At 39.8% G+C, this 26,663-nt stretch overlaps 1 protein-coding gene across 1 annotated transcript in view; it reads right to left on the bottom strand.

The window, feature by feature from the left end:
* The window catches only part of CLASP1 (cytoplasmic linker associated protein 1), a 183,629-nt gene that overhangs the window by 63,811 nt on the left and 93,155 nt on the right, over positions 1–26,663 (bottom strand). Inside the window, exons 13-23 of the mRNA XM_064157393.1 lie at positions 24,915–25,060; positions 24,023–24,158; positions 22,796–22,866; positions 21,968–22,027; positions 21,205–21,282; positions 19,905–20,072; positions 19,118–19,167; positions 17,797–17,967; positions 16,110–16,133; positions 8,404–8,511; positions 5,391–5,558 (exon numbers count right to left, since the gene is read on the bottom strand). Coding sequence (XP_064013463.1) covers positions 5,391–5,558; positions 8,404–8,511; positions 16,110–16,133; positions 17,797–17,967; positions 19,118–19,167; positions 19,905–20,072; positions 21,205–21,282; positions 21,968–22,027; positions 22,796–22,866; positions 24,023–24,158; positions 24,915–25,060 — 1,180 coding nt within the window. The remainder of the gene's footprint in view (positions 1–5,390; positions 5,559–8,403; positions 8,512–16,109; positions 16,134–17,796; positions 17,968–19,117; positions 19,168–19,904; positions 20,073–21,204; positions 21,283–21,967; positions 22,028–22,795; positions 22,867–24,022; positions 24,159–24,914; positions 25,061–26,663) is intronic.

Here is a 26,663-nt window from a genome sequence, read left to right as displayed (position 1 = left end):
AACCATTTAGGGGAGCTCTACTGTTACAAAACATGCAAAACAGATGAGACTGAAAGAAACTCTTACAGAGTATTTTTTTCCTTAATTATAAGATAAACACTATTCTGGAACAAAGCAGCAGGTCTAAGCAGTCACAACACTAACATACTATTTTTACACAGATTTGCCTTTCACAAGAATAGCTTAGCCACAAACAGATATGCTAAGGAAAAAGATATATTGCACAGGCTGGCAGAGATATTTTTCTCCAATGAAAGATATTGGGAAAAGGCATTAAGAAACAGAATAGCCAAAAGATGGGTCAAAAAGTGACTTGAATTTTACGACAGCAGCAGCCTCAGCTGGAACTCCTGCTCCTTAAATACTTCTAAAATATAAACATTCTGAAAGGGAGCTTTGAACTATCTTCCTTGAAAATATCCTAAATTGACAAGGCTTTTATCTTTGCTGCTACAGCTATCAAGCATTTAATTTCCCACAGTCTAATAATAAGGCTCATGTCTATCAGCTATGGCATGGGAACTCATATGCACACTCTTCATTTGGCCAAATACAAAGTGGAAGATAGAATAAAGCTGCTTTCAAATTTCTTTTTTTAATGAATCCCACTGGCTTTAGCTGAAGTTCTGTCCAAGTAGAAGAAAACAGAATTAGGCCCTCAGAAGGTTGTTTAGTATCAAGGATTTAGATTATTAGTATTATTATAAAAATAATTTTAGGTACTTAAAACTATTATTCCTTTGCAAATTCTGCATCAGTTTGACATAAAAGATGTTTACAGAATGTTATTAAATTTTATGCTCAGTACAGAATTCAGTGTTTTCTCAGGTAAAAGAATAGCAGCTATCTGTCATGAATTTACCTTGAAGAATTTTATGTCTAAAGAAAGATTCACTTTGCCCTTTGAAAAGGCAGTAGCACATCTTCAGTGCTCAGAACAAGCCTTTAAAGAACTTTTTCACACAGAGTAAAACCTAACCTGTCATCCTTGATGACAATGAAGCAGAGGCACATATGCCTAACAAACCTGCTTTATACTAATACTTAAAAAATATCCTTATGTTTATAAAAAGTGCCATTTGCATGCTGCAGAGTATGCCTGCTCTTATAAATCTGTTGGTTTGTATATGCAGCTTCAGTGACTAGACTTGAGATAATGAAGTTTTCCTACAGTGTTTTTCTAGGCTCACATACCACAGGTATATTAGTACTTTCAGGCAAACCAGCAGAAAACAAAGTAGAAACTTTCATATTTAGGCTTTAAAATTCAAATACAGACTGCTGCCTGACTTTCAGTTTGTTAAATCCCTCCCAGCTTTGCAAAACCTAGCTCATAGCTCTCGGATGAATTGATGGTGCTGATGGTTGACTGTGGATGACAGGAAACACAAGACAAGCTGTGGACCAAGTTGACTAGATCATCATATCAATGTCTAAAACTTCTGAATCAGTTAGATGGCCTTACATTAAATAAAACAGACTAAACTACATGAACTCAATGAAATCACAGTCCATGAGTACAATAATCCCACCTCAGATATACATAGAAAAAAACAGACAGGTGAACTGTAGGTAAAAGAAACACTCTAAGGTCTTCCACAAACACTGTCTTGAAACTGAGGATTCCCTAGAAGCCAGCATCTCATTCTTGGGTCTCATGCTTACGTGTAAATAATGGCAGCCTTCACATCAGGTTTCCATAAGCATTCATTTCTCTTGTATTTTCTCAAGCAGAGAAAATCTGTCAATCTTTTCTACAGCATAACCCTACTAAAACCAGGGAAGGTTCTTTAGAGAGAGAGAGACATGAATGATTAATTGATGCACAAAGTACATTCTTCTTCCATAACAGCTAACAGCAGCAGCATGAAGTATGAAGAAATGCACTTCAATTGCATGGGAAAAGACTAGCAAGTACAATGCCACAGACGAAGCACAACACTGACGGCACAAACAGAGCATCCAAAACTAAACACTGGGTGCTTCATGATTCAAGGTCAAATAAAATTTTTTTGTGTTACTGGATACAAATACCAAAAAAAAAAAGAGAATGATTAAAAAGAACCAAATAATGAGTCTGTTGTGAACTCCCAGGCACCTGCATCACTACTTTGTGTTATGTAGGGAAAATTGGATATTAGCTGCTCAGAGGCCATTACCAGTAGTAAGAGCCAGGACTGATGTAATTTAGACAAGTCTCATACTGTCACAGTCTGTCTTTGCAGAAAAGGCAGAGAAGTCAGACACAAGTCAGTTTCAGAGTTCCCAATCCCCAAAAGTCGGATAGAAAGTAAGTAAATTAATGATAAAACAGATTTAAAGGAGTAGGCAGGACAAAATCAGACAGTGTGCCCACAGAAAGCTCTGGACTGAAAGCCTATAACAGAACAAGCATAGGTTGTTTTCAATAAAATCCCAACTTTCTAGGTGTGTACTGCACACCTAACTGATCAGTTTCAACTGAAAAGTCAGAGCAGGTGGATATGGTTCACACCACTATTAAAACACACTATTAGGCTTACACAGTGGAAGCCAACATACGCAAATAACACCAGCAGAAACTGATAGCGCTCCTGTATTCCTTAGGGTGACATTTTCTAACGATCCTTACTAGAAGACTAAAAATGACCATAAATATCCTTCACATTAAAAAAAACACAACAACAAAAACCACCAAAGAGCATGTAAATGCTGACAGAACTGCAGTGGGGTGCACCAAGCAGAAACCAATCAAAAACTGGCATTAACTTTTTAATAAGTACGCAGAGCACAACTCAAATGGAGGAGTGATGCAGCATAAAGCCAGCTGTGCATGCTCTACTTTTTGGTGAATGACAATCTGGAATCACTTGCTGCTTTCAGATCCACCTGTGCAACACAATCTGAGCATCCAACAGAACTAACTTCAAGCAGATAAGCTTCCAATCCATGGGACATGAACTTTTTCTTTAGATTATGTCCTCAAGGGAGCCAGATCAATTTTGAGATTAAGTGGACTACATTCCTCCTTCCCCTGAAGAGCAGCACTGCTAGTAGTTGTCCACTGAGCACACAGCAAAGGCAAGCCTAAAACAAGGAACCACCACAAAGCAGGGCCGTACAGGCGATTCCACGGGACCTCACCATGCCAAATGTGCCTTGCTGTGCTGTCTCTTGAGAAATAATTTACACTTTAAGGTTTCCAGCACACAGAACATACTTCATGGTCATCATGGAAATCTAAGCTAGAAGGTAGACACTGATTCTAACAGGAATCCAGATGCAGAAGCTCTATTAGCTTGCTACTGTCCTAGAAGGGCCTGAAAAACTCTAGTGATCGATTCCTTCGTCAAGTCCAACTGCATGCAGGTACCTAGACCCTATGCTTAATCTTGCATACAAAACATTAGTCCAGCTTCAACTCCCAGTCACCTTTGCAAAAAGTACACATCAATGGATGAGTCATGAACGGAATGTGGGAATTACCCATTTCTAGCTGCCTGATCTGCATGACAGTTCAACATCCGCTGCACTGCAACGTGACCACAGGCTTAGGAGCTGTTTTTAGCGCATGGCATAAGCACATATGGATCAAATAAGTAATTCCACAAAGCCTCGAATATTGCATGTACATTGGATGTCATCTGTGATCAAACACCTTCTTGAACTGGACTCTGAGAAGGTCCAGCAACATATTCAGGATCATGGTGAGTGGGAGTCTAATGAAATGAGCAAATGGGAAAAAAAAAAGGTCAAGCAAAGATAAGGACTGAGGCAACACAATAAGCAAGCATAAAATACTGTTAGCTACTATGGTATAAAGTAATAAACACAATGTAATAATGGCATAAACGGCTCAAAAGCCATCTCCATCCAAGTCAATGCTACATTTTCAAGATCCAATAAAGAAACAGATTTTCTGCAACTGAGTAGTAAATGCAACACAAGTGTCAGGCTCCAGAGTCCCCCATTACAGCTCAAAAGAACAGGCTGTAGCCATCCACCAGAGGTGGCGAGTAGAAATCACATGACAGGTATGTCAGAGCTCTCTCCCAAAGAACAAGCACTGACTGTGTTCACAGAGAGAACCTCAGACCAATGAGAAATAATTTACCCTTCCAAAAGAATTCAAGGCTCTTGTAAGACACTTGAAAGCAGGGAACCCAAGAGTGAGGATTTTACACAAGGCAATTTTCCTTTAGATGCTTGAGGCTGTTTCAAACCAGATCACACAACATGATGATCAGTTTAAGCATGTGATGTTACTATCCATCACTCTGTTTCCTCTTAGAAAACAATGTTCTTCTGCAGAGCGTTTGCAGAACAAGTACCTCTAATATGTGGGAGGCATTTACCTTTTGAAAGCAATGAACAGAACAGCACAATGCATTCAATACAGAGACCATAAAACAGATCAGACATGAGAAGAACTTTGGCTCTGGAAAGGTAATTACATTGAACATGTGATATTCTTTTTATGAATCATAACAGCATATGCTCTCAGGTACTTTCAATTCATTTCAATATACTTTGAATATTTCTCTGTTAACAACATATTCTAAATGGAGAAAAAAGCTTACATGTAAAACACAATTGCTACAGCAATAGTTAAAAATTTAATAGACCACAGTAGGGTTAAAATTTCAATAAATTTCAATCTGCTCAGTAAATTCTTTGGAAACAATAATTTTAGCAATAGTATTTAAAGTGTTCTTCCTCTACATACGCTTCAGACTTATGAAAATATTTCCATTTAAGAATGAAAGCAGTATTTACTTGTTCAGACAGCACAATAAATTTTCACCTTGGTTTGATATACACAAGTTCATATTATAATGATGCTTACCTCACTTAAAAAAGAGTCTGCTGATAAACTTGAAACTAAAGACCATTATAGAATATTTACATGACAGTCACTGAGACAAGACTACTGGAAGCAGAATAAAGTCTAAAATATCATCTAAGAAAGTGGCTCCAAGATATTAAGGATAAGAGAAGCAAACCATTTAAGCTGCAAATTTTCTAAAAGTAATCCAAAAAGGTGCTTTTTATCCTTGATGCCAGCTGACTGTAAAGAGTGCTCAGCTCATTTGAGGACTAAGCTGCTGATGTCAAATGCAGTATTTTTGCTCTGATGGTTATTCACGCCAACTCTTTTTGCTGCCTGATCTAATAACATCACTCTTGTTGAATTTCAAGCAGAAGACATCTCATGACACCTATAGGCCTACTTTGAAACTGTAGCAAATCTGTAAGAGTTAAAATTGCTCTCCTACAAACCACAAGTCACATGAATTTGCCAGATTTAAAACTCAGGAAAATAACAGTAACGCGCAAACAGTTCCCTAGTCAGCAGGAAAGTCTCTCCCTCCAGTACACTGTCAGCATGTCACTACAATAACTTCTCTTACCTAGTCCTATTCTGCTGGGACTCGTCTCTCGACTGCATCCCTGGCTCCGAGGAATCTTGCTGCGCTTCTCTGAAGACGATGGCACCTGCTGGACTCTGGATGTTCCACCGCTCAGGCCACCATAGGCGCTTCCTAACAGCTTACCCGGAGAACTGGACCGGCTACCAGCTAGGAAAGAGTAATGGAAAAAACAAATTACCCTCAGCAAGATGTCAAATATTCTAACACAATAGCCCTAAGAATTTATCTGAACCACTCAAAACTGGAAGTGCTCCCCATGGACTTTTGAGGGAGACTCAGGAAAGTCCGTGGATAATAAACGCTGACATCAGCAACCCTGCCTATGATATATGAACCATGCTGCCCAGCTGAGATCAAAACCAAAGCAGACACTGCAGTCTATGAATGCCCCAGCTGGCTTTAAGCAGGCTTGTGGATGTGCCTAGAGCAGTCTTGATGCAGCAGCATGGAATTCACAGGCTGCTTCATCTCCCTGAAGCAACGTGAATTAGTCTGTATGGAAAGCTGAGCCGCAGCATACTGGCTTCTGGCACGGATAACTGCTGCAAAGCAGCTCAGGCATCTTCACATCTCATTGTAGTGCTAGTATTACTTTCCTGCAGTAATTCACTGAAGGAAAAACTAAAAAACAAACAACTCCAACATCTCAACAGCAGCAGATCCATACAATAAAAGGTAACAGAAATAAGCCTGTCGCATTTGTAGAGATGCTGGCTTGCTTAGGTCTGATTGGGTAAACATGAGTTACATGGTTTTCAGATAGAGAACATTTTTAGCACACTGAGTACTTGGCCTGCTTTATTTTCTTTTGTCTGCTTAATTAGTTCATTATTCTTCTAAACTACATTGTTTGCAAGAATCTACTGACCAAGATTTATTTCCATATTTACATCTCAGCTGCACCAGATATTTCTATCTGAAATAGTTTTGATGTCTAACTCAAAGGACTGATAATACTTTTAAAAATTATCTATTTTTTGCTGTATATCTTTATTTGGTAAAATTGTTCAAGATTAAGTAGCTTAAAGGTACGCATAAGGAACTGCAAAAGTAACAGATTCGACACTTTTTTTTTTTTTGTGGTGCTGGCTGCACACACATGCTCACCCCCTCCCCCAGAAATGAGAATACTTGTGAGAGACGCCAGCCTCTCACACAGCATCCACACCCTAAAAGCCTAGGCTCCTCTCAGTTACACTGCTGCAATCTCACTCATGTCAGCAGGGCTGCACTGAAGTAACTGTAAGAATTTAGAACCTGGGGTTTAAGCTTCAGCCCTGAGCCAGCTTCGCTACGCAGAACATACACTTGCTATGTTTGGTTACCATGAAAAAGCAGAATCACTTGTCATACACATTTGGATTTATGACTAAAAATAAAAGCTTAAGTCTCAGGAGAGAGTGAGTGAAGCTAAAAGCTTAGCAGTTAAAAAACGTGAAGGAAATCATGTAAGAAAACAAGAAAGGGAAAACGTTTCTTACCACCAGCAGGATTAGCTGATCTGGATCCTTGATTATGAGGGCAGACCAAAGGACAGGCAAAAAGTGGATTAAAAGACAGCAAGACAATACAGCGTTCAGCATGCGGTTTATGTTATACACAATACAGACAGATTTATTTACAGACACTCCTACAGCCTCGGCAGAACGCAGCGAGTTAAACTGCAGGTGGGACCCTTCCCAAGGCTGATCACCTGCTTAACTGAGCGTCAACCAAGACACAAGTTCTGCTCTAAATTACACTCCAGCCCAGTCTGCAAAACAGCAACTGGATCACCAGCTATATGAGCATGGATATACAATATATATATATATATTTGAATTAATAAATTATTTCAAGCAATATTTGGCTTAATGATAAAGATCACATACGGCTGGGCTAGGTTGGAAACAGGATTCAGCAAACTAGACAAGTACGGCAGGTTTAGATATGACCACCCTAAAGCTTCTTGAGATATCCTATAAAAAACACCCTAAGCCCATAATCTTTAAAACCTCTGGATTCCAACTATTTTCTACATTATTAAATATGATAGTAAACATTGAGACTTGTCTCATCTGGTCTGATAATTTTTCACTCAACTAAGTTCAAGAAAAAAAAGTAATCTCTGCTTCAGATAATCTGTAGCTTTAAAACTGAAGAAATCAGTTTAGATAAGCATAACAAAGTCCAAATTCCTTCATGACCTCAGTCTGAAGATTTCCATTTGGCCTTACCCTCCCTTTTTAGCTATAAACTGCTTCTCCATCCCACCAGCATGACAGAGCAAAGCAATGAAAGAATGAACAGAAAAGGGCTTTTAAATAGGGGTACAAAGCAAGACAAATTCTCAGAACAGACAGGTCTTTCTCACAAATCCCATCTCTTGTTATCCAGAAGTTTAGAGGACCTCAAAACATAAATGGCTTTCTCCCTTCTATTCCTTTAAAAGTTTGAGTGACAAACTCTCCTTAAACACACATGACAAGTATGCAGCAGCAGCACCACGTGTATGCCTTCTAGGGGAAAACCAAGCCTTGCCAGGAAGCCAGAGGTCATAGATGTGTTATGTGAATCACAGAGCAGAACTATTTCCCCCATACCTGCACTAAATAGGTAGTGTCCTATATTAAATTGATGCCAAATCCTGTTGACTTTAGACAGCTTACATGTTACACATACAGAAATACAGTCACATAAGCAGAAGCTTGGCAGGGCAGGAACCCAGGACAGCAATCAACTACAGATACAGAGAGTGTCTCAGTGGGACCCAGTGCAAATTATTTAGTACCACACATCACAGCACATTAAATTCTGATGTACAATCGATAAAGCACTAAAGCACTCAGATTTGGGCCCCATTTGTCAACAACAGCACACACTGGTGGAGGTGGATTTGTTTTGTTACATGTCCAAATGAGCCAGCCCAATCCTCAGCTGACAATATTAAGGCTCAAGAGAAATGCATTAATAACTATTTGTTCTGCTTCCCCAGAAATAAAACACTTCTTACGCTGGGACTGGGAAACTACTTTAGCCCGGCTGCGGCCTCGGGTATCGGCAGGTGTTGAGGTGACGCTTGTGGCGCTGCCAGAGCTCTGTCTCCTCGTACGAATCCGACCTGGATGAAAGCAAAGACAATCAGTCAGCCTGTTAACAGCTTTCTTCCAAAGGCAGCAGTGTCTAACACGCTGCTCTCTGCCTGCAGAGCTGCTGTACACACAATTAGCCAGAGTAAAAAAAGGATTTTACTAGGAGAGGCAACATCTTTTATTAGACTGGCTGAGACACAGGGGAGGAACTGGAAATAAACCTTTGCTTTCTGTAATGCTATCAGCCAGTTTAATGAACAAACATTACCTCTCTATAGCCTTTGCTTCTGTTCTACAGTAGCTTCTTTACAAAGGATCAACAGGTACAATTTCAGTCTCCTAAATGCTGCTTCCTATATCAAATGATTACTTTCTGAGAAGGCGATCATCCTTTCAGAGACAGGTGTGACAGCTGCCCCCACAAATTCCATCCCTGGGATTTCCAGTTAGCAGTTTGGTGCTTTATATCCTGCTCTACACATGCAGGCTGGCATGCACTGCTGGGACAGGCTGTTGGTGCAGCTTGACTATGCTTTTATTTCAGCCTCATTGAATTTTCCCTGCTGTTTACAGATACCTCATATTTATCCCAAGATCAGTCTAACTTTACTTGTAATGGAGAGTCCCATTTAACACAATCAACACTGTGGAAAAATCATTGTGTGCCTCCTCTTTATTTAAGTGGAGAATGGCTACACAGTCTCAAAGCATTCTTGGTCCTTTTGCTGTCCTCTCCTCATGAAAAAGTCCCAGAAATTTGAGCTAGAAAAGCTTACAGGGTCATCAGTTCATCCCCTTCCTGGAGCAGGGATGACTCCTACAGAATGTTCTTTCCAATGCTTAAACCTCAATTATCTGTCTCTAGTTAATGGGAAAGAAATGATAATTAAGAACGCCACAAAGAAAGCCTCCATCATTACTTTTCAACAACTCAGTTCTCAGCCAAATCTGAAGCTGTTTCTCAGGACTCATGCCAGTAACAGCCTGCATTCAGAGGATGACTTCAAGTTTCAGGCACAATAAAAGTGGGAAAAAACAAAACACAACAGGAAGAGAAGAGTCTAGACAACTGCACCCACTGCTTGTAGATACTAATCTCGTGCCCTTTGTCTCCACCATAAGCATACAGAGAAATATGAAGAGAGAGATATACACATTCCATCCCCCCGAACTTAAACACAACCACTTCACACGAGGTATACATGCAGGACAAGACAATGGCAAGCAGCCCAAGTTGAAGAGATAAAGAGCTCTGTTCTCCTCTAAGCTCTCAAAATATTCATAACATGGTCTGAAAGTTTCTGATGTGCAGATGGTGATAAAGATGTTACTTTTGAGAAGAAAGCCTAAATGGTTTTGAAGCAGAAAAAAGCCAAGAAGAGATCTGTATTTCAAGCCCCTCCACCAGCACCTAATTCTAAGATAACTCAGTAGGCAAGATATAGGTATCAACATTCAAACAATTCTTTGGACATGAGACATAGAAGAAATCACTAGCATAAATAAAATGGAAAATAACCAAGCCACTTTTTAACTATTGGTTCAGCTAAAGCTCTGAGAACATCTACATGAGTCCAGAAGTTTGCTAAGGAAGTGAGAATGATGTGAGTCAAAGGGTTCTTGCATGGGAGGAACAGAATCCCAATCTAATACTGATTTGCTCATCCCAAAAAGGCTCACAAGCATTTGAACACTGCACTGGACTTGAATTGTGCTAATTCAAACAAGAAAAGCAGAAACTAGAAATGATGCAAAAATGATGTAACAGTAACTGTGCTATTGTACCAGTTGTACAGCTCACCCTAGGAATATTTATTCTTTCAAGACCATGGGATAAAATAAAACTTGAGGGGAAAAATGCCTCTCAAATTTGAGTGGAAGTGTAAACCTTCAGACAATTATAAGGAAAAAATGCCCTCTGATGTGCAATACATATTTACTGAAGCATCAATTGTTCTACTTTCAGAAGTTTCATTTTCTCAACTTTAACCACTATGTATTTATTTTTCCATACAGGTTAACTACTCTTACTTGCAATTAAAAAACAGCTCTAAACAGCTGACTCAAAACTCCTCTGAGAAAAAAGTTAAGATTTTACCTATTCAAGTAAAATTTTTAGCTGAAAGATGAAAAAATAGCCATTTTGAAGTCAAAATTGGTTATGATGATTTGGGGTCTTGAGCATCTCCCCCACGAAGACAGACTGAGAAACCTCAGGCTGTTTAGTCTGCAGAAGACTGATAAATGTGATCAATGTATACAAATATCTGAGGGGTGGGTGTCAAGTGGATAGGGCCAATCTCTTTTCAGTGGTCAGCAGCAATAGGACAAGGAGCAATGGTCACTAAGTAGAACATAGAAGGTTTCACCTCAACACAAGAAATCTCTTTTTAAATGAGGGTGACAGAGCACTGGAACAGGCTGTCCAGAGGAGGTTGTGGAGTCTCCTTCTCTGGAGACTTTCAAAACCTGCCTGGATGTGTTCCTGTGCAGGAGCCTTGGCAGGGGAGAGTTGGACAAGATCTCTGGAGGTCCCTTCCAACCTCTAAAGTTCTGTGATTCTGTGAAAATTCCTTTAGATAACTCTCTGTGGGACAGAAAGCCTGTGCAGAAGTCTGGGATATTTCCTATCTTAACTCCGGGATATTTCCTATGTTAACTTATCTTCACACACATGCACTTCTAAATTACAGAATCATGGAATCATTAAGGCTGAAATAGACCTCCTAGGATCATCAAGTCCAATCATCAGCCCAACATTACCATGCCCCCTAAATTGCATCCCTAAACAGATACGTGTACAGGCTTTTTGAACACCTCCCAGGATGGCGAGTCCACCACCACTCTGAGCAGCCAGTTTCAGTTCTTGACCACTCTTTCTGTATAGAATTTTTACCTAATATCCAATCTACACGTCCCACAGAGCAACTTGAGTCTATGTCCCAAAGGACTGTAGCTTGTTACCTGGGAGAAGAGAGCAACAGTCACACCTCACTACAACCTCCTTTCAGGTAGATGTAGAGAGCAATAAGTGCTCCTTCTCCAGACTTAACAGATCACTCAGCTACTCATTCTCTAGACCCTTCACAAGCTTTTTTACTCTTCTCTGGACACGCTCCAGGAACTTAGCATCTTAACTGATCAAAGCACTTGAGGTGCAGACTCATCAGTGTCAAGTCTTGTGATTAGTCTTACAATATCCAAAATCTTACTTGCTTTATAGTAGGGTAAGATGAATCAGTAGTTGTCTGGCTTGAAAATGTCAGTATTTTAAATATATATTTTACCAAGTATAGCAATGCATATCTGGAGTTCATCTATACAATGCAAACATCTCTACTATAATTCCCTTAAAAACTTCACCTGCAAATCAGAGTCTGCATTCACATCAAAGAGCTATTTGCACATAGGGCTATTTGTGTGGCTTCAACTCTATCACTCTACACCAGACAGAAAAAATAATTTCAAGCAGAAATGGAAACAACACATCAAATAAGTTATTCAGACTTTTTTGTTTTTCTTAAACTCAACCAAACACTTCCCCTCCCAAAATGTCTTAGCTTTCAAGTGGGTTGTTTCCATATCTAGCTGAAATTGCAGATGTAGCAATTTGTATTTCATAACCATTATTTTTCTGTGGTTTTTAACATAATTACTGCACAACTGCTGCACAATTACTGACAAGAGCAACAGAGCAAAGGAACAGATAAAGACTGCCCCAATTAGTTTCCAAAAACCACAAAAGTCTTCAAAAACAGTCCTTGATCTAAATTTGACATGAGACACATTGCTGCTGGTACACGAAGTATTTTGAAAGTTTCCATGCAAATGCTTTCTGGTTTGAAACCATTTGTGAGGTTTTCTTAGGTTTTGGTTTTAAGATTACTGTTAGTTTTATAACAATCAATGGATTAAAATCAAACCTGAATGTCTACCATGTGTCTAAACTTAGGAAGGTTGTTTTGTTTTGCAGGTTTTTTGGTGGTTGGTCTTGGTTTTTGCTGGTTTGTTTTTTAAAAAGGGAAGGAAAATTCTATGGCAATGATTTTTTGCATTATAAGAGGTTTCATCCAGCAGTGTTGTTCTGAGCTCCTTCTGGGTGGACACTGCAGCATCTTGGTCCTCAGTGCTAAGAACAGATACTGGCTTTGTGAGAATCAGCCTGTATATTACTCTGGAGAAAATAGTTCTCAAATAGTCTGGAAGTGGTATGTAACAGCTCCACAATTCAGTTTAATCAGAAGTTATATATGAAAGCACTGGTCTGTCCATGGTAGCCCAAAGTAATGGTCCCTCCATGGATAGCATTAACACATTTAGGTTACTTGGCAGCAGGCTCTTCCCTCACTTGGGAGAAAAACATTCCTGGAAGAGTCTCTAGGACCACTTGCTAGCTGTGTCAGTGTGAAATGACACATGGACATCAGAGCCACATGCATAGACCAATTAAAAACATGCTTTGCATACAGATCTCTAAACAGTTTCTGACAATGACTGGAGTGGCTTCCAAGCATCTCTAGCATGTGCCCAACATTATACTAGCTAAGACTTGACTATGCATGATAATATCCCCCAGAAGCATGTGACTTGTACTGTAAAACAATAGCATATGCTGTCTCTGGCTTTTACAAAGAACTCCCTCCAAAGCAGACAGTTGAGGCGGTAACAGCAGTACCACTCTGTCCCACACCAACAAGCACCGGCAAATCAAGTCAGCACTTGCAAAGGGACAGAGCAAGGGAACACAAAAACCTATTCCTGACCATTTTCATTTTAAAATACCACCTTCAGTCATGTCTTTGAATCAAGACTTGCTTTTGATGACAAGGGAGAACTTTAAGGAAGAGAAGAAAACAAAAATGGTGATTTCAAACTTGCATTACTACTGAAGCCTTTGGTAAGCAGTCAAAATGTCCAACTGAGCAGACCACAGTATTTGAGCTTCAATTACATAAAAAATGTAATAAATCAGATTCTATTTCCCTCCTAGTTAGTAATAAAAACTAGTAAAAATTGTGCCACTGAATTGTGACTCTGGAAACATCCAATTCTATTTTAAATTTGCCAGTTTCAGTACAGATCAGCATTTATGTTTCCCTCTCTTGGGAAAGGCTCATCTGACAGGCTTGTCTTTATGTTTACTTCAAAAAAGGCAGCCAAGACAACAGAAGTTCTCTACAGATGCTGAACTGAAAGTTAGCATTATGTACCTTTTTTTTTAGTATATCTTGGAAGGCTGTTTCATAATAAAACCAGCAGAAGCCTTTTTAAGGTTTCCCTTTAATCAGGTATAACAAACATAGCACAACTACTACCTGCATAAATCTAGCTGTGAAATCCAAATCAAAGCCATCTGCAAAAGCTCTTAATGACATTCAAGAAACAGCCATACATGAAGAAACTGGGCAATCACAACCTAATTGTGCTCTGCATGAAGACACAGCCTCTCAACACAGAGCAGAAAAGCTGCACAGATTTAAGTGGTTCACAGACTCACACCACCTTTACATGAGGGAGTGCATTTCAACAGTGTTTGTCACTGCTTAAAACCAAAGGACTCTTACCCAGCTTTTAACTTGTATTCTTGTCACTGGTATAACCCACTCTCTATTTTGCTCCTGTTTTGAGATGTCTGGCTCAAAACCAAAACACTGAGGAGAACTAAGGGCAAAGCAGACAGAAACTGCCAAGTTCACACAATGCTGGCTCCTGGCTGAGGAGAAGGTGCAGACTTTTTATGCTGCAGTTACAGAAAGTCATGATGGGAACCAGACTGCTGATTTCATGTTACACAAATCACACAAAGAACAGAGGGATTTGTTCTTAAACTACCTACTGGTGGCCTGCAAAAAAACCCTCAGGGGCACAAGTGCAGGTGAAATTTCTAAGAGTTCTTCCATGGCAAGGCAGTGTTTTTCTCTTCCCCTGCCTCCACCCATTTTATTTTTGCTACAAGAATATGAAGCTTTTCTTCCCTGTAGTTGCTGACAAACCCTGCAAGATCAGAGAGTTGACACAAGACCTCATCTGTAGGACACTGAATCCTGAACAAAGGCTAGTTTTCTCTCACTTGTCTCAAAGGAAAACAAAGATGAAGAGTTTCAAACAGTAATTAAACTCATCCTTCACCTCTGACTGTGGTGTGACACATTATTATAATTCTCCATGATCATCACTATCCCAAATAAGAGAATCCAACAGCTAAAAGTGGTATTCAAGCTCCCCTTCTGAAAGTTCATCTCACAGTCCAACAAGCAATTTACTGGTTTCTATTACAGAACTTAACCAAATCAAATCTGTTTCCAATGTAGCTGAATTGAAAAAGAAAATTCAAATTAAAACTCCACCCTTTTCCATTTTGACAACAAAGCATCTAACAGTTGCAGAGCATAGATGCTGTAACAGGCCTGCACAGATTTGACAGCCTATATATATCAAAAATTAACTTGTCGGTGTCTCAAAGTTGGGCCAAAAAAAGTAAAGTTTAAGAACCATGAAGAAAGGAAGATGAAAAAAGAATAGTCAACAACAAATAAAACAAGCTCAGTATTACAACGGTGTGAAACTTTCATCTAATTCACTCTTGCTTTAGAAATGCAGGGGTGAAGGCCGACTTCATATTCCTTAACACTGACAGCACTTGCCCATAATGCAGAGTCAGTTCATCTCAACACAAAGACTAAGCACCAGTTCTGAAAATGGCAGAAGTATTTCCCTCTAAATAATAATCTGTAATAGTAAGGAAAAAACACATGTGACAATGGCACAGTGGCACTTCTGAGACCACCACATCCAAATACAAGCAGCCATCAAGGATGTGAGCACAGCCCCACAAGAGAGCAATAGATCCCTTGAAAAGAGACATGTTGAGGGCATGTGTGGGGTCTTCATTCTGTGGAGAAGACAGTCCTGTTTTCAACTCCTGTCTACCCCAGAAAAAGTGATTTCCCAGTGATCTTTTTCACTTGAGAAAGAACAAGCTTTGCTAATGAGCCAGAGAGACTGGGAGCCCTCTCAAACTAGCAGGCTCAATGTTCTGGGAAAAAAAAAAGCTTTTCCTCAACAGTCTTAGATGTAAGCCACCTCAATAAGTTAACAAAAAGGGAGCTCAGGTTTAAAGAGGCTGACTAAATATTCCTGCCCTAGAGATCACTGTTTACTGTCCTCATTTTTCTGCCATGTGATCATCTCATTCAATTCTCTCGCTGTCCAGTCTCTTCCCAAAAGCATTTGGCAGTTGCAACCTGTGCTTTGGACGAGAAAACAGAGCAAACCTTCACACATTGTGGAGCAAGAAAACACAACTACTGTAGTTTGGATTTTTGGGGGATTTTTTTTTTACTCTGTGCACAGGTCATCTTTGACTAAAACCAGTGCTTTAAATGTGGAAAGCCAGAAATTACTTTGTGATAAGAAGTCCTAAAGGTGACTTGTACCTGTAAGCAGGAAGGAGCTCAAAGAGAAAGTGAAGAATACCCCATGGCATCAAAATGAGCAGAACAACCATGCAACACTTCATGCAGGTCACCAGTGAACATGGATGAGAACCAGATAACACTTTGAAAACAGAGACCAGGTAGGGGTGGTACGACTTTGGACACCTCAGTTACACAGAGAGACTGCTTACCCTCAGTTTTAGTAGTAGTACCATCTTTAGGCAAATTAAAAAAAAATAAGGAAAGAGTTAATAGGGGAAATGAGTATCACCAACAGAAGTGGGCACTATATATTAGCCACAGAAATATGGGAAGGAAATTAACACAAAGAAATGAAAAGAGTTTGAGTACACAGCAGAACAAAGCTTGACTTATCTGAATGACATGCTTGCAGGTTTCCCCTCCTGAAGCAACCAACCTCTGTCAAACTTCATTATCATTTGCCTCACTGTTTCTCTCATGAGAATGCACAGGTGGCAGATGTCCTTACTAGCTCCAAAGGAAATCAGGTTCCTTCAGGAGCAGCCATATTTGCATTATTCAGAGTGCATTTGCTGCTTTTCTCCTACAGTCTTTTTTAAGAGCAAGACTAATACCATACTGTCTCCCGGCTTCAAGGACAAAGACAACTTTAGCAGATGCTTCTCCCCCTCTTCTGTTCTTCCTCATGACGTTAAGAGTGTTTGATAGTAGTTTTGCCACAGAAGCTGGTATGTAGCACAACTGAAAAATTATTCCATCTGTAAGCTTGAAAGCACACTACCATGTGATCAACTTCATATTCTATAGTATGTTTCCATTGCAATGTATCTGTCTTGAATGAAGTATGAACAATTTAAATCAGAACTCCATTTCTGAACCAAATACAAGCAACATACAGAAGCCACGGTAAAGTATTTCAGGTATTAAAAAAACCTGCCTATAAAAGGAATCTACAGAACCATCCCTACATACTTCCCAAGCATATTTATTCAGACTTGAGACCAAATGCTCTAACACTAAGAAGCTATCTCTCAGCTGATTCAGTGAAGACAATCTATACAGCTTAAATCAAGATCACTGATTTCTGATTTTTTTGCTCTCTTGTAAATATAAATTGATGGAAAAGTCTGTAATTAGATCTGTATTAAATAAACAGAATGAGAGACTAGCTCAGATGATCAGCTCTGCTCCTAAGAGTTGAAGATCTGCAAATATAGTGTCAACCACCGTCTTGCATTTCTTCCTCCATGCCACTTTCAATGGCACCTCCAGGAGAGAAAGATGAAATGCAAACTTTGTTGTAAGAAGCCCTGAGGCATCTGAAAGCAATATATGATGCTTTGAGAATAACATGACATGAGACTGTAATTCCAAGAGAATAAGCATAAGGATCAGACACTTGTATCCTACATGATGAAACTGGAAGGCTGACTCCTGCTCTTCACTTCTGCTTTACCAAAGAGAAAGGTGCAAAGCGATCAAACTCAGCTAAGATGTACTACTTAATGCATAAAATAATCAATGGAAAACCACTTTCAGGAATGCAAGGAAGGAAGAAGAGAAAGAAAGGAGTCAGGAACATATCAAAAGGGATTGAGCAGTAAGTATTTTCATCAACAGTGTCCCAGGATCATAGTAAGATCTGCTCTTCCCCAGGAATTAGAATGAGACGCAGCCTATTATACCATTCCAAAACTAAGAAGTTGCTTCGGGTGAGCTCTGTTCCAATTTTTTCCCTTAATTCCAAAGGGCAAGAGATGCCACACTAAGCCTAGAGAACTGGTAACTATCTCAGAGATATGTTCTTCTACATAGAATTTAACATTCAAATAAAACTACAAGGTGCTTTCTGCTAGTAAAGAAAGCTAACTGCAAGAGTACAACTTGTAGATTTACCTAGTGATGCATATGAGCCTGGGGGCAAGGCTGCAGCAGAACTGAAGGGGGTAGATGCTCCAGAAGACGTCACTTTTGACTTGGCACTAGCTGCTGCATTCACATCGACGTCACTGCGGGATCGCTGCAGAGATCCTGGTGTTGACACAGATTTTGTACTTACTGTAGATGCTGCAGATGGGAGTAGGAGATCCAGAATAAAGAAGATTAATTTTTTGAGCTGTATGCTTCAAAGAGCCTGACAAGCAGTTTAATGTACTATTTTTAACACTCCCTGCTGACATTGAAATACCTCGACTAAGAATGCTTTATCAGGGCAATGTGGGATTCCCCACACTGCCTGCAAAGATATTTCAATGCTGACCTGATGCTACCTCCGAGAACTTTATCAGTCACTAACCTAAATGCTGAGATCAAAAAGGCTGATGGGTCAGTAACGAAGAAGTTTTCTACCAGAACCTAGTTGGGAAAGTTCAGGCACAGTACCCACCACCAGCTTCTGAGTTGCTAGCCAAAACAGACCTCCAGGTCCTCTAAGTCCAGGTTCTAACTTCCTTTCCAACACCTCATCTTCTCGTGAGGATTGCTGTTCCCATCATTTGATGATGCTTAATCTCTTAAGCATGAAGCTTGACTATTCAGCTGCAAGCAAACACTCATTTGTGTGCACAAACAGGTTACAGAACAGTATCTCCTTGAATCAAAGGTCTCAGTAAGGTGCATACATAAACTAGCAAGGACCCAGTCTTGCTCGGGTGTAGAAGGCAACTTATCTTCTACCCCCAAAAATATGTTCATTATATTCCATATAAAAATGTATTACTTATTGAATGCATTTACTTCGGACAGGAAAGCTGCACCTAAATATTCCATCCAACAGCAGAACAATTAGCAATGAGATGGAATTTTACACTGTAGGACTCGCATACAGATGATGAAATGCTGAAACCACAGAGAACAAATGACAAAGTTTAAAGCTGAATGCACCATTAGACTACACAGCTGTATGTCTTAGCATCAGCAGTAGTTTAATCCAGCTATTGCAAAGCTTAACATACCTTGACTACAATTTTCAAGGTTTGTCTTCCCTTCAAGTGCAAGCAATTACAGATTTGCCAATTTTCAAAGGCACTGTTCTATTAGCAGTTGATGCACAGAAAGTGGCATATAACCACAACTAATTAGGAATTTTACATACTGAGTTGCCATGTAAATAGCAAGCAAAGTTATTCTTTGCACATCCCAGTGTCTGAAATTCTCATTCTAATTTATCATGCTTCCTCAGCAGCATCTCAGCACGTTTTTCAGCTCCTGTTCTCACCTCTAGATGTAGTACTTCCAGTAGGACTTCTTTTGGCAGACAACGGACGGCTAGAATTTAAAACAAATAGTTATTAAAAGAAAATTCAGTCATCAGTAGCAGTGCTGCTCTGTTCCATCAGGACGTGAAGGAGTTCATAAGAAATTATTTCTGTATATAGGAATAGACTAACAAAGCTTATTAAGAATAACAGCAGCATCACCATGAAATCCTTTTAAAAACCACTGAGAAAAAAAAATGAGTAGGCCCCTTATTTGAGTGAGAAGATAGTTCTAAGACCACCTTTTGTATATTTAAAAAGTTCCACTAATAAGTTGTGTTTTTCATAAGGTCTTACACTTAAATTGCAGACACCTGGGAGCCTAAGTTGACTGTATCTCTAAAAGAAGCTAGAATATTGTACACTCAACAGAAGAGATGCATATTCATTTTGCAGTTACAACTCACATTTACTTTCCTCTTACACAGAGAGGTGCAGACTTACACCTCTAGACTAACGTCAGACATAGAATTTGAAACCAAGCATTATTTCAATCACACCCAGAAGGAACCATTAACAGTTGAGCACAAAAAAAAAACAACCTAGAAAATTAATTTTTGGAGTCAAGTTTTTCAATACAATGTCAGCTGAAACTAGCAATATTTTGGAGTAGCCAAGTGTTGAGGCCAAACAATGATCACATGAGACAAGGCAATGTGATTACAACAGAACATGATGGCTCCCTCCAATTCAATGGGGCTACCTGCAGTTGTTTAAAACAAGAAGTAGTGGCACTGAAGGACTTACTTGAGACTCTCCTGGGAGCTGGAAGAGGAGCGATCCGACTGTGGTAAGGACACAATGCTGTCAGAGTTCTTCAAATGTGACTGCAGGGCCTTCTGGTATGAAGACTCCAAGGTGTGGTACAAATGCTCTGCCTCTCGGCTGAAGTGACTGTGAAAACCCCAGTAACACCTGCAAACAAGGCACAGTATGATGAACACTTCCTTGTCTCATTTAAGAGGGCAGGGGAGCATAGGCACAGCCAGGGCCATTTTCAGGCATTAGTGGGCTCACAAACCCAGCCATTTCAACCATCTACTGACCCTATTACACACATATCACTTTCTTCAACTCATTGTATTGCTCAGTCACTGAGAAGACAAACTAAATGAAAATAACAAGAGAAGAAAGCACCATTGTTGTAAAAACAAGTAGCAAATAAAACTCTATCGCATAAGAAACCCTCTGCCCTCTGTCTGCTGTAGTACCCACTACACTGATACTGGCTTGGGACTTTGAATAGATAAGCCAAAAGCAGAGCACATGTGCATGGACATGATTCAGGGAAGCTCCAGCTGGTGTTGTTTTCTTCCTTAGCAAACAGGTCTCCTACAATGCCACAGAGACAAATCTTCTGTACTGAGCTGAGGTTATTATCTTTTTTGGGGAAGAAATACAAAGGAAAAGGAAAGAGATGCTGCTATAAACTTCTAATCAGTGCTATGCTGAAAATAAAAGCATCATTTAATGTGAAGAAAGTGTTCTTTCTGGTCCAAATCTCCTGGCTGGGTAGCTTTAACTTTCCTCACAAAGGAGATGAAGACTTCCAGCACTTTTCAGGGAGTAACTAATGGGCAGTTTAAGAGTAACACTGTTAGCTCGAATGAATCAGGAACTGTTAGTGTGTGACAGCCAGTCCTCAGAGCCTCAGAGAAGTCATATCCATTCTCACATCAGTAGAAGAAAACAGATTTCTGTCTTACAATCAGCCACACTGTTAAAAAACATGGGAAGCAAGAGCTAAGCATGCTCTCTGAAGACTCATGCCGTTCTTGTTGTCCATTCAGCTTAACTGGTCACCTTCTATTCAATGCCTACTGTATTTTTCAGTGATGGACATATTCCCTTTAAAAAGGATTTAAACAGTTATCTACTTATAACACAACATTTAGATTAATAAAATTTATTTTCCATTGATTTCATGTTCAACAGTATCCTTTTTCTGAAGAAAAATGTTCACACAGAGTTCTATTCAGACAAGCATGACCCCATATAATATATAAATACTTTTATAACAGAAAAGCAAGCAGTCTTCTACACTTACTTTCTTGCCTCTATCCTGGCTTCAGAGTCTGCATCATGGATTCCCTTCTTTATTGTTTCAGCTAACACTGATATGTGTCTGAAATAAGAAGGAAAGCATTATCCAGTAGTTCAGAAAGATGTGTCACACTTATAAACAAATTACAATTTTGATTTTATCTTGGTCTCCAATAACAAAGAGTTCATCACATCCTCCCATTTCAATGTAGGATCTTTTGGAGCCTTTATTTATTTACTCTTATAAGTCAGTTCCATATCACCCACGCTGCTTACCAGCAAAAGGCAAGCAATATTCTTCAGTTCAGTCTTTAGTTAGCTACTGACACTGTGTAGGTGGAAAACCACCCTCTTAATACTTAAATAGTTTTGCACAGTGTAGAGCTAAGAAAAGTGTGTTCCTGTCTCTTCTTGCACAGCTACTTTCACTGTTCATTATTCTGAAGTATTGTAGAAGCCTACAGGAGCTACTGTAGTAGCCTTGACCTCAATCTCACTTCAGAGTGCAAATTTTTTGAAAATAAATAGTTCAGAGATTCTCTCAAGCAGATTTTCCAAGGCTGGCATGGGAGACAGATACTGCTGAATTCTGACTGCCACAACTACAGGGACAAGCAGTGTGTGTGCATGTATGTACATGCTTTTTCTGTGGCAAAAATCTCTAGGAGCTACCTGATATAATCTCACCTCCTAGATTATCCTTTCTCCAGAACTAAACCTTCCAGGACAAGCAGGAGAGAATGAAACCACTTATGCTGAGAGCTTACCTTTCTAGGGAGTGCGTTTGCCACTCCTGCAACAGTAAATCTAAAAATTCAAAACAGCGCCTGCAAGGAGAAATAAGAAATGCTGGACTCAAAGTTAACAGAGGTACACTGACTGTTTCATACCTGCTTCTGAACAGCAGGCATTAATGTGAAGCTTTTGGGAACATTAGGATTCAGAAATGACTACAATAAACACATCAACGTCTCTATGAACACTATCAGTAGAAAGCATGCAGTAGTGAGTGAAGGCAGTTTGCTACAGAGAAGTCTGAAGAGAAAGCTTGACACAAAGCAACCCAGAAAGCTCCCTTTCACATTAAACAGGATACAGGCCTTCAAGGCCCATGCTAAACATACTTTGTAGCTGCTAGCTCAGGCTTCACACAGAAACTTCACATTTAGTTTCATGTGGAGACAGAACTTTTCCACTTCAACATCGCTTCCTCATTTTGAGACACTAAGGCACAGCAAGTGTGTTGCTATTTGTCCAAGGTTTGTCATCAAATCAGTCAACCACAAAGCTTTTCTTTTTGTCTAACTTGGAAAAGAACAAGCTAATCTACATGGACCAGACAGGAGCCTCTCAGGAAGGCAGTGGGCTGAAGTACACTTGGATGTACAGAGAGCACAGAGAGGACCATTGGCACTTCCAGTCCAACTTCCAAGACAGCAGACTTTGAATTCAAATCTAACTCGAGGAGAACATGACACATTCTTCAGTGTGTGCATCAGCCCTTGTTATGAATAAAAACAGACACATGCATGTTTGCAGAATGCATATGTGAACCTGAAGGTAAAAAGGAGAATACATTTAAACTAAGTGCTCACCTTCTAACTGCAACGGACTTGGAGGTACAATTACTGGTTATGATGGGTATTAATCGAGGGATGTGCGTATGCTAGATGAAAACAAGAAACAGAAACAGGAAGAAATCTTTACCCCACACTTCCACAAAATGAAAGGCCACCTTGTTCAACCACCCAAGCCTAGCATGCAGATATTTTTCTTCTGGTCTTAAAACTGCCAAATATAAGACACTAACAGATCTGGACACATTTTTATTACTAAAAATTATTTTAAAGCTATTTTATCAGGTATCTTTAATATTTTACTTTGTTTTCCTCTATTATGACAGACTCCAACAGGTCAAGTAGTTGAAGTCACTGCAAGGGGATTGAAATGTAGTGGTGACAATTTGGTATTAGGCTATCTACAGCTTCCCAATGAATCACTAGGCAGAAATTATTTGTGTGACCCAACAGTTTCAGGAAACATGTGCTGTCTATGAGGAATTTTAGAAAATAATTAAAGGGATGAGCCTGTTCTATAATGCAGGTTTAAAATCCATTAAGAGAAAAGTTTGCTCAGCTCTTAAGAGGAAAGGAAATACCTTACTCTGCAAAGAAATATTTTTCCTGCTATTTTGGCAGGGCTTAACTATCCTCATCTATACAAGTCTGTTTGACATCTTAGAGCACAGAGTCCAGCACAATCAGAAAAGTAGATTAGGCACTAGATCTAAATTTTCATTGCAGCAACACTCAGAAATGCCGCAATATTTGCAAGTGAAAACAGTATTAGAATCATAGAATCAACCAGGTTGGAAGAGACCTCCAAGATCAGCCAGTCCAACCTAGCACCCAGCCCTATCCAGTCAACTAGACCATGGCACTAAGTGCCTCATCCAGGCTTTTCTTGAACACCTCCAGGGACGGTGCCTCCACCACCTCCCTGGGCAGCCCATCCCAATGCCAATCACTGTCTCTGGGAAGAACTTCCTCCTAACATCCAGCCTATACTTCCAGCTGCACAACTTGAGACTGTGTCCCCTTGTTCTGTTGCTGGTTGCCTGGGAGGAGAGGCCAACCCCCACCTGGCTACAATGTCCCTTCAGGTAGTTGTAGACAGCAATGAGTTCACCCCTGAGCCTCCTCTGCTCCAGGCTAAACACCCCCAGCTCCCTCAGCCTCTCCTCATAGGATTTGTGTTCCAGGCCCTTCACCAGCTTTGTCACCCTTCTCTGGACATATACTTCTCTTTGGACATATACTTACTCGAATGATCAATCTAACTGCTACTACACCAGAAGTGGCCATAACTTTGGCACTATTTGGAATTAGATTAAAAATTGTTGGCATGATGGCTTCTGCCCCATGGTCAAACTTGTTTCCCAGAACCGATGACAAATGTCTGAAAAACAGAATGAAGTCACCGTGGTAAGTGTGCTGAGAATTAAGCTCACCAGACTTCTACAGAACATCTGACATAAGCACATCTGACATTTCACTACTTACAACTGTCACCTCCTCTCCAAAGAACAGAGAATATTCTCAAAAAATAGACCCTTTCATTTCAAACTTGTGTTCTATATTCATCTGAACTCTGGAAACAGTCTGTTCATCATAAAATAAGATAACTAGCACAGCTAAAAACTTATTATGAAATGGGATTATGCTTAAAGAATGCATTTTTCTGAACTTACTAGTTTATATTATGGTTTATCTGAACCTGTCTATTTTGCCTTAATACATATGCATGAATTTTAGTGAAGCTATTAGAAACACTGCAGTGCCTTTTTTCCTGAAGAATTTCACAAAGGATAAGCCATCAAAAATAAAAGCTAACTCAATCCAGACTAGAAAAGAACATATCAACATTTTCAGCTTCATTGTTCAGTCCTTTCCCTCCTTGCTGCACAAATGCATGGCTTGCTCTTTCGCTCAGCATCTCTCAAATCAGCATTGCTTAAAACTTAGGAGCACAGTTGTGAGGAAGTAAAATTAGTTGTACTCATGAATATGGCTTGAAACAAAGCTGCAGCAAAACCATGCTGTACCTATAGCTATGCAGTACTAGCAGCATGAGTTACATCCTAAATATGTTTTAACCAGTGTGTGTTCCCTTTTTCTACATCACATTTCAAGTGCATTTGGAAAGTAAACTTACCCTAATGTGATACAAGCCTCTCGTACTACTTGAGAGCGGAGGTCTTTAGCAGATAATTTAAATGCTCCATCCAAGAGTCTTAAGTGTTGGAAGAAGTTATCATATTCTGCAGCTCCAGCCAAAAGTAGGGACCGGATCTTTTTCAACTGTTAGCACCAAAAAATAAAGTAGTGACTGTTAATGAGCAGTATATACAAGCATGGTTATGTTTGGCACTAATACTTGGTTTCCAGAGCCCTCAACATGCATTCAGAAACTCTGTTCTTTGAGCACTTATATTATTTCACATCTTATTTTCAACTCATGGTTTAGCATACTATGATAATATAAATACACTAGCTAACTGCTATAGAAATCCAGAAGGGTGGCATACAGTCACTCAAACTGTATTGGTATTAACTCAAGCCAAAAAAAACAACCATCTGGGAAGTTCTCTTCCATTCCCCTTTGAAACCACCTATTTACAACGGCTTCTAAAGCTGAAGTTCTCTCACAGCTGACTATTGTATTAAAAAGATGATCAGACTTAAAGGGCACAGCTCATACTTGGATCTGAGTAATACTGACATAAATATCTAAAATATGTCCACTGACTTCAGTAAAACAATTATCTGGCTATACTAGAAGTGGAAACCTGACCCCATCAAAATGGGAAGTTTTCTATTACAAGGATCACCATTGCATCCTACAGAAATTTTTATGCACATCTGGAATCATAGAATCAACCAGGTTGGAAGAGACCTCCAAGATCATCCACTCCAACCTAGCACCCAGCCCTAGCCAGTCAACTAGACCATGGCACTAAGTGCCTCATCCAGGCTTTGCTTGAAGACCCCCAGGGATGGTGCCTCCACCACCTCCCTGGGCAGCCCATTCCAATGGCAAATCACTCTCTTTGTGAAGAACTTCCTCCTAACATCCAGCCTATACTTCCCCCTGCACAACTTGAAACTATGTCCCCTTGTTCTATTACTGGTTGCCTGGAAGAACAACCCCCACCTGGCTACAACCTCCCTTCAGGTAGTTGTAGACAGCAAAGAGGTCCCCCCTGAGCCTCCAGGCTAAACAAACAAGCCCAGCTCCCTCAGCCTCTCCTCATAGAGTTTGTGTTCAGGCCTACACAGGTTCTTATACACTGAGGCATCTGTACATGCTCCAATTTAAGCTGTTACTCAGTACAGCAAACAAAAGCCCTTGAAGTAAGCTGAATCAGCCATTTGCCATTGAGATCTGTAATTCGGGATTTGACAGATATCAAAGTTGCTACACCAGTGATGAAAAGTCTACAGTGCAGAGAAGATCCTGCATCTATTTAGATCAGGAAAACACAGCTCACCTTTGTCTTGGCATGCATATAACATCTGATTTTCCACTCCTACATTTCCCAGAGTCATAGTTACTGAAAACCTAAGTGTGGTCTTTCTCAATTATTTCACACCTCCTTTTGCAAAAGTATGAATAAGTTCTCTACAACCAAAGTGACTTTTTGCTTCATCAAGTATTCTGAATTAACATTTTTGACACTCTTCAGCATCTCCTAGCAAATTTCTCAGCTTTACATTTGGATTTACTGCATGACTTCCAATTCAACCTGATGCTGTCTCAATAGATTATTGTACATCATATAGCATCTTCTTTCACATGTGATTGAAATTCAGTTTCATAAGGAAGCGTTTCCCCCAAGCTTGGGGGTAGCAAAACAGATGCTTATCACAAAAGTACATTCTAGCCTTGCTTTGAGGTTCTATC

The sequence above is a fragment of the Pogoniulus pusillus genome, chromosome 2 (genome assembly GCF_015220805.1).
Source record: "Pogoniulus pusillus isolate bPogPus1 chromosome 2, bPogPus1.pri, whole genome shotgun sequence".
Taxonomy (NCBI): Eukaryota; Metazoa; Chordata; class Aves; order Piciformes; family Lybiidae; genus Pogoniulus; species Pogoniulus pusillus.
This window is presented reverse-complemented; position numbering and strand designations above follow the sequence as displayed.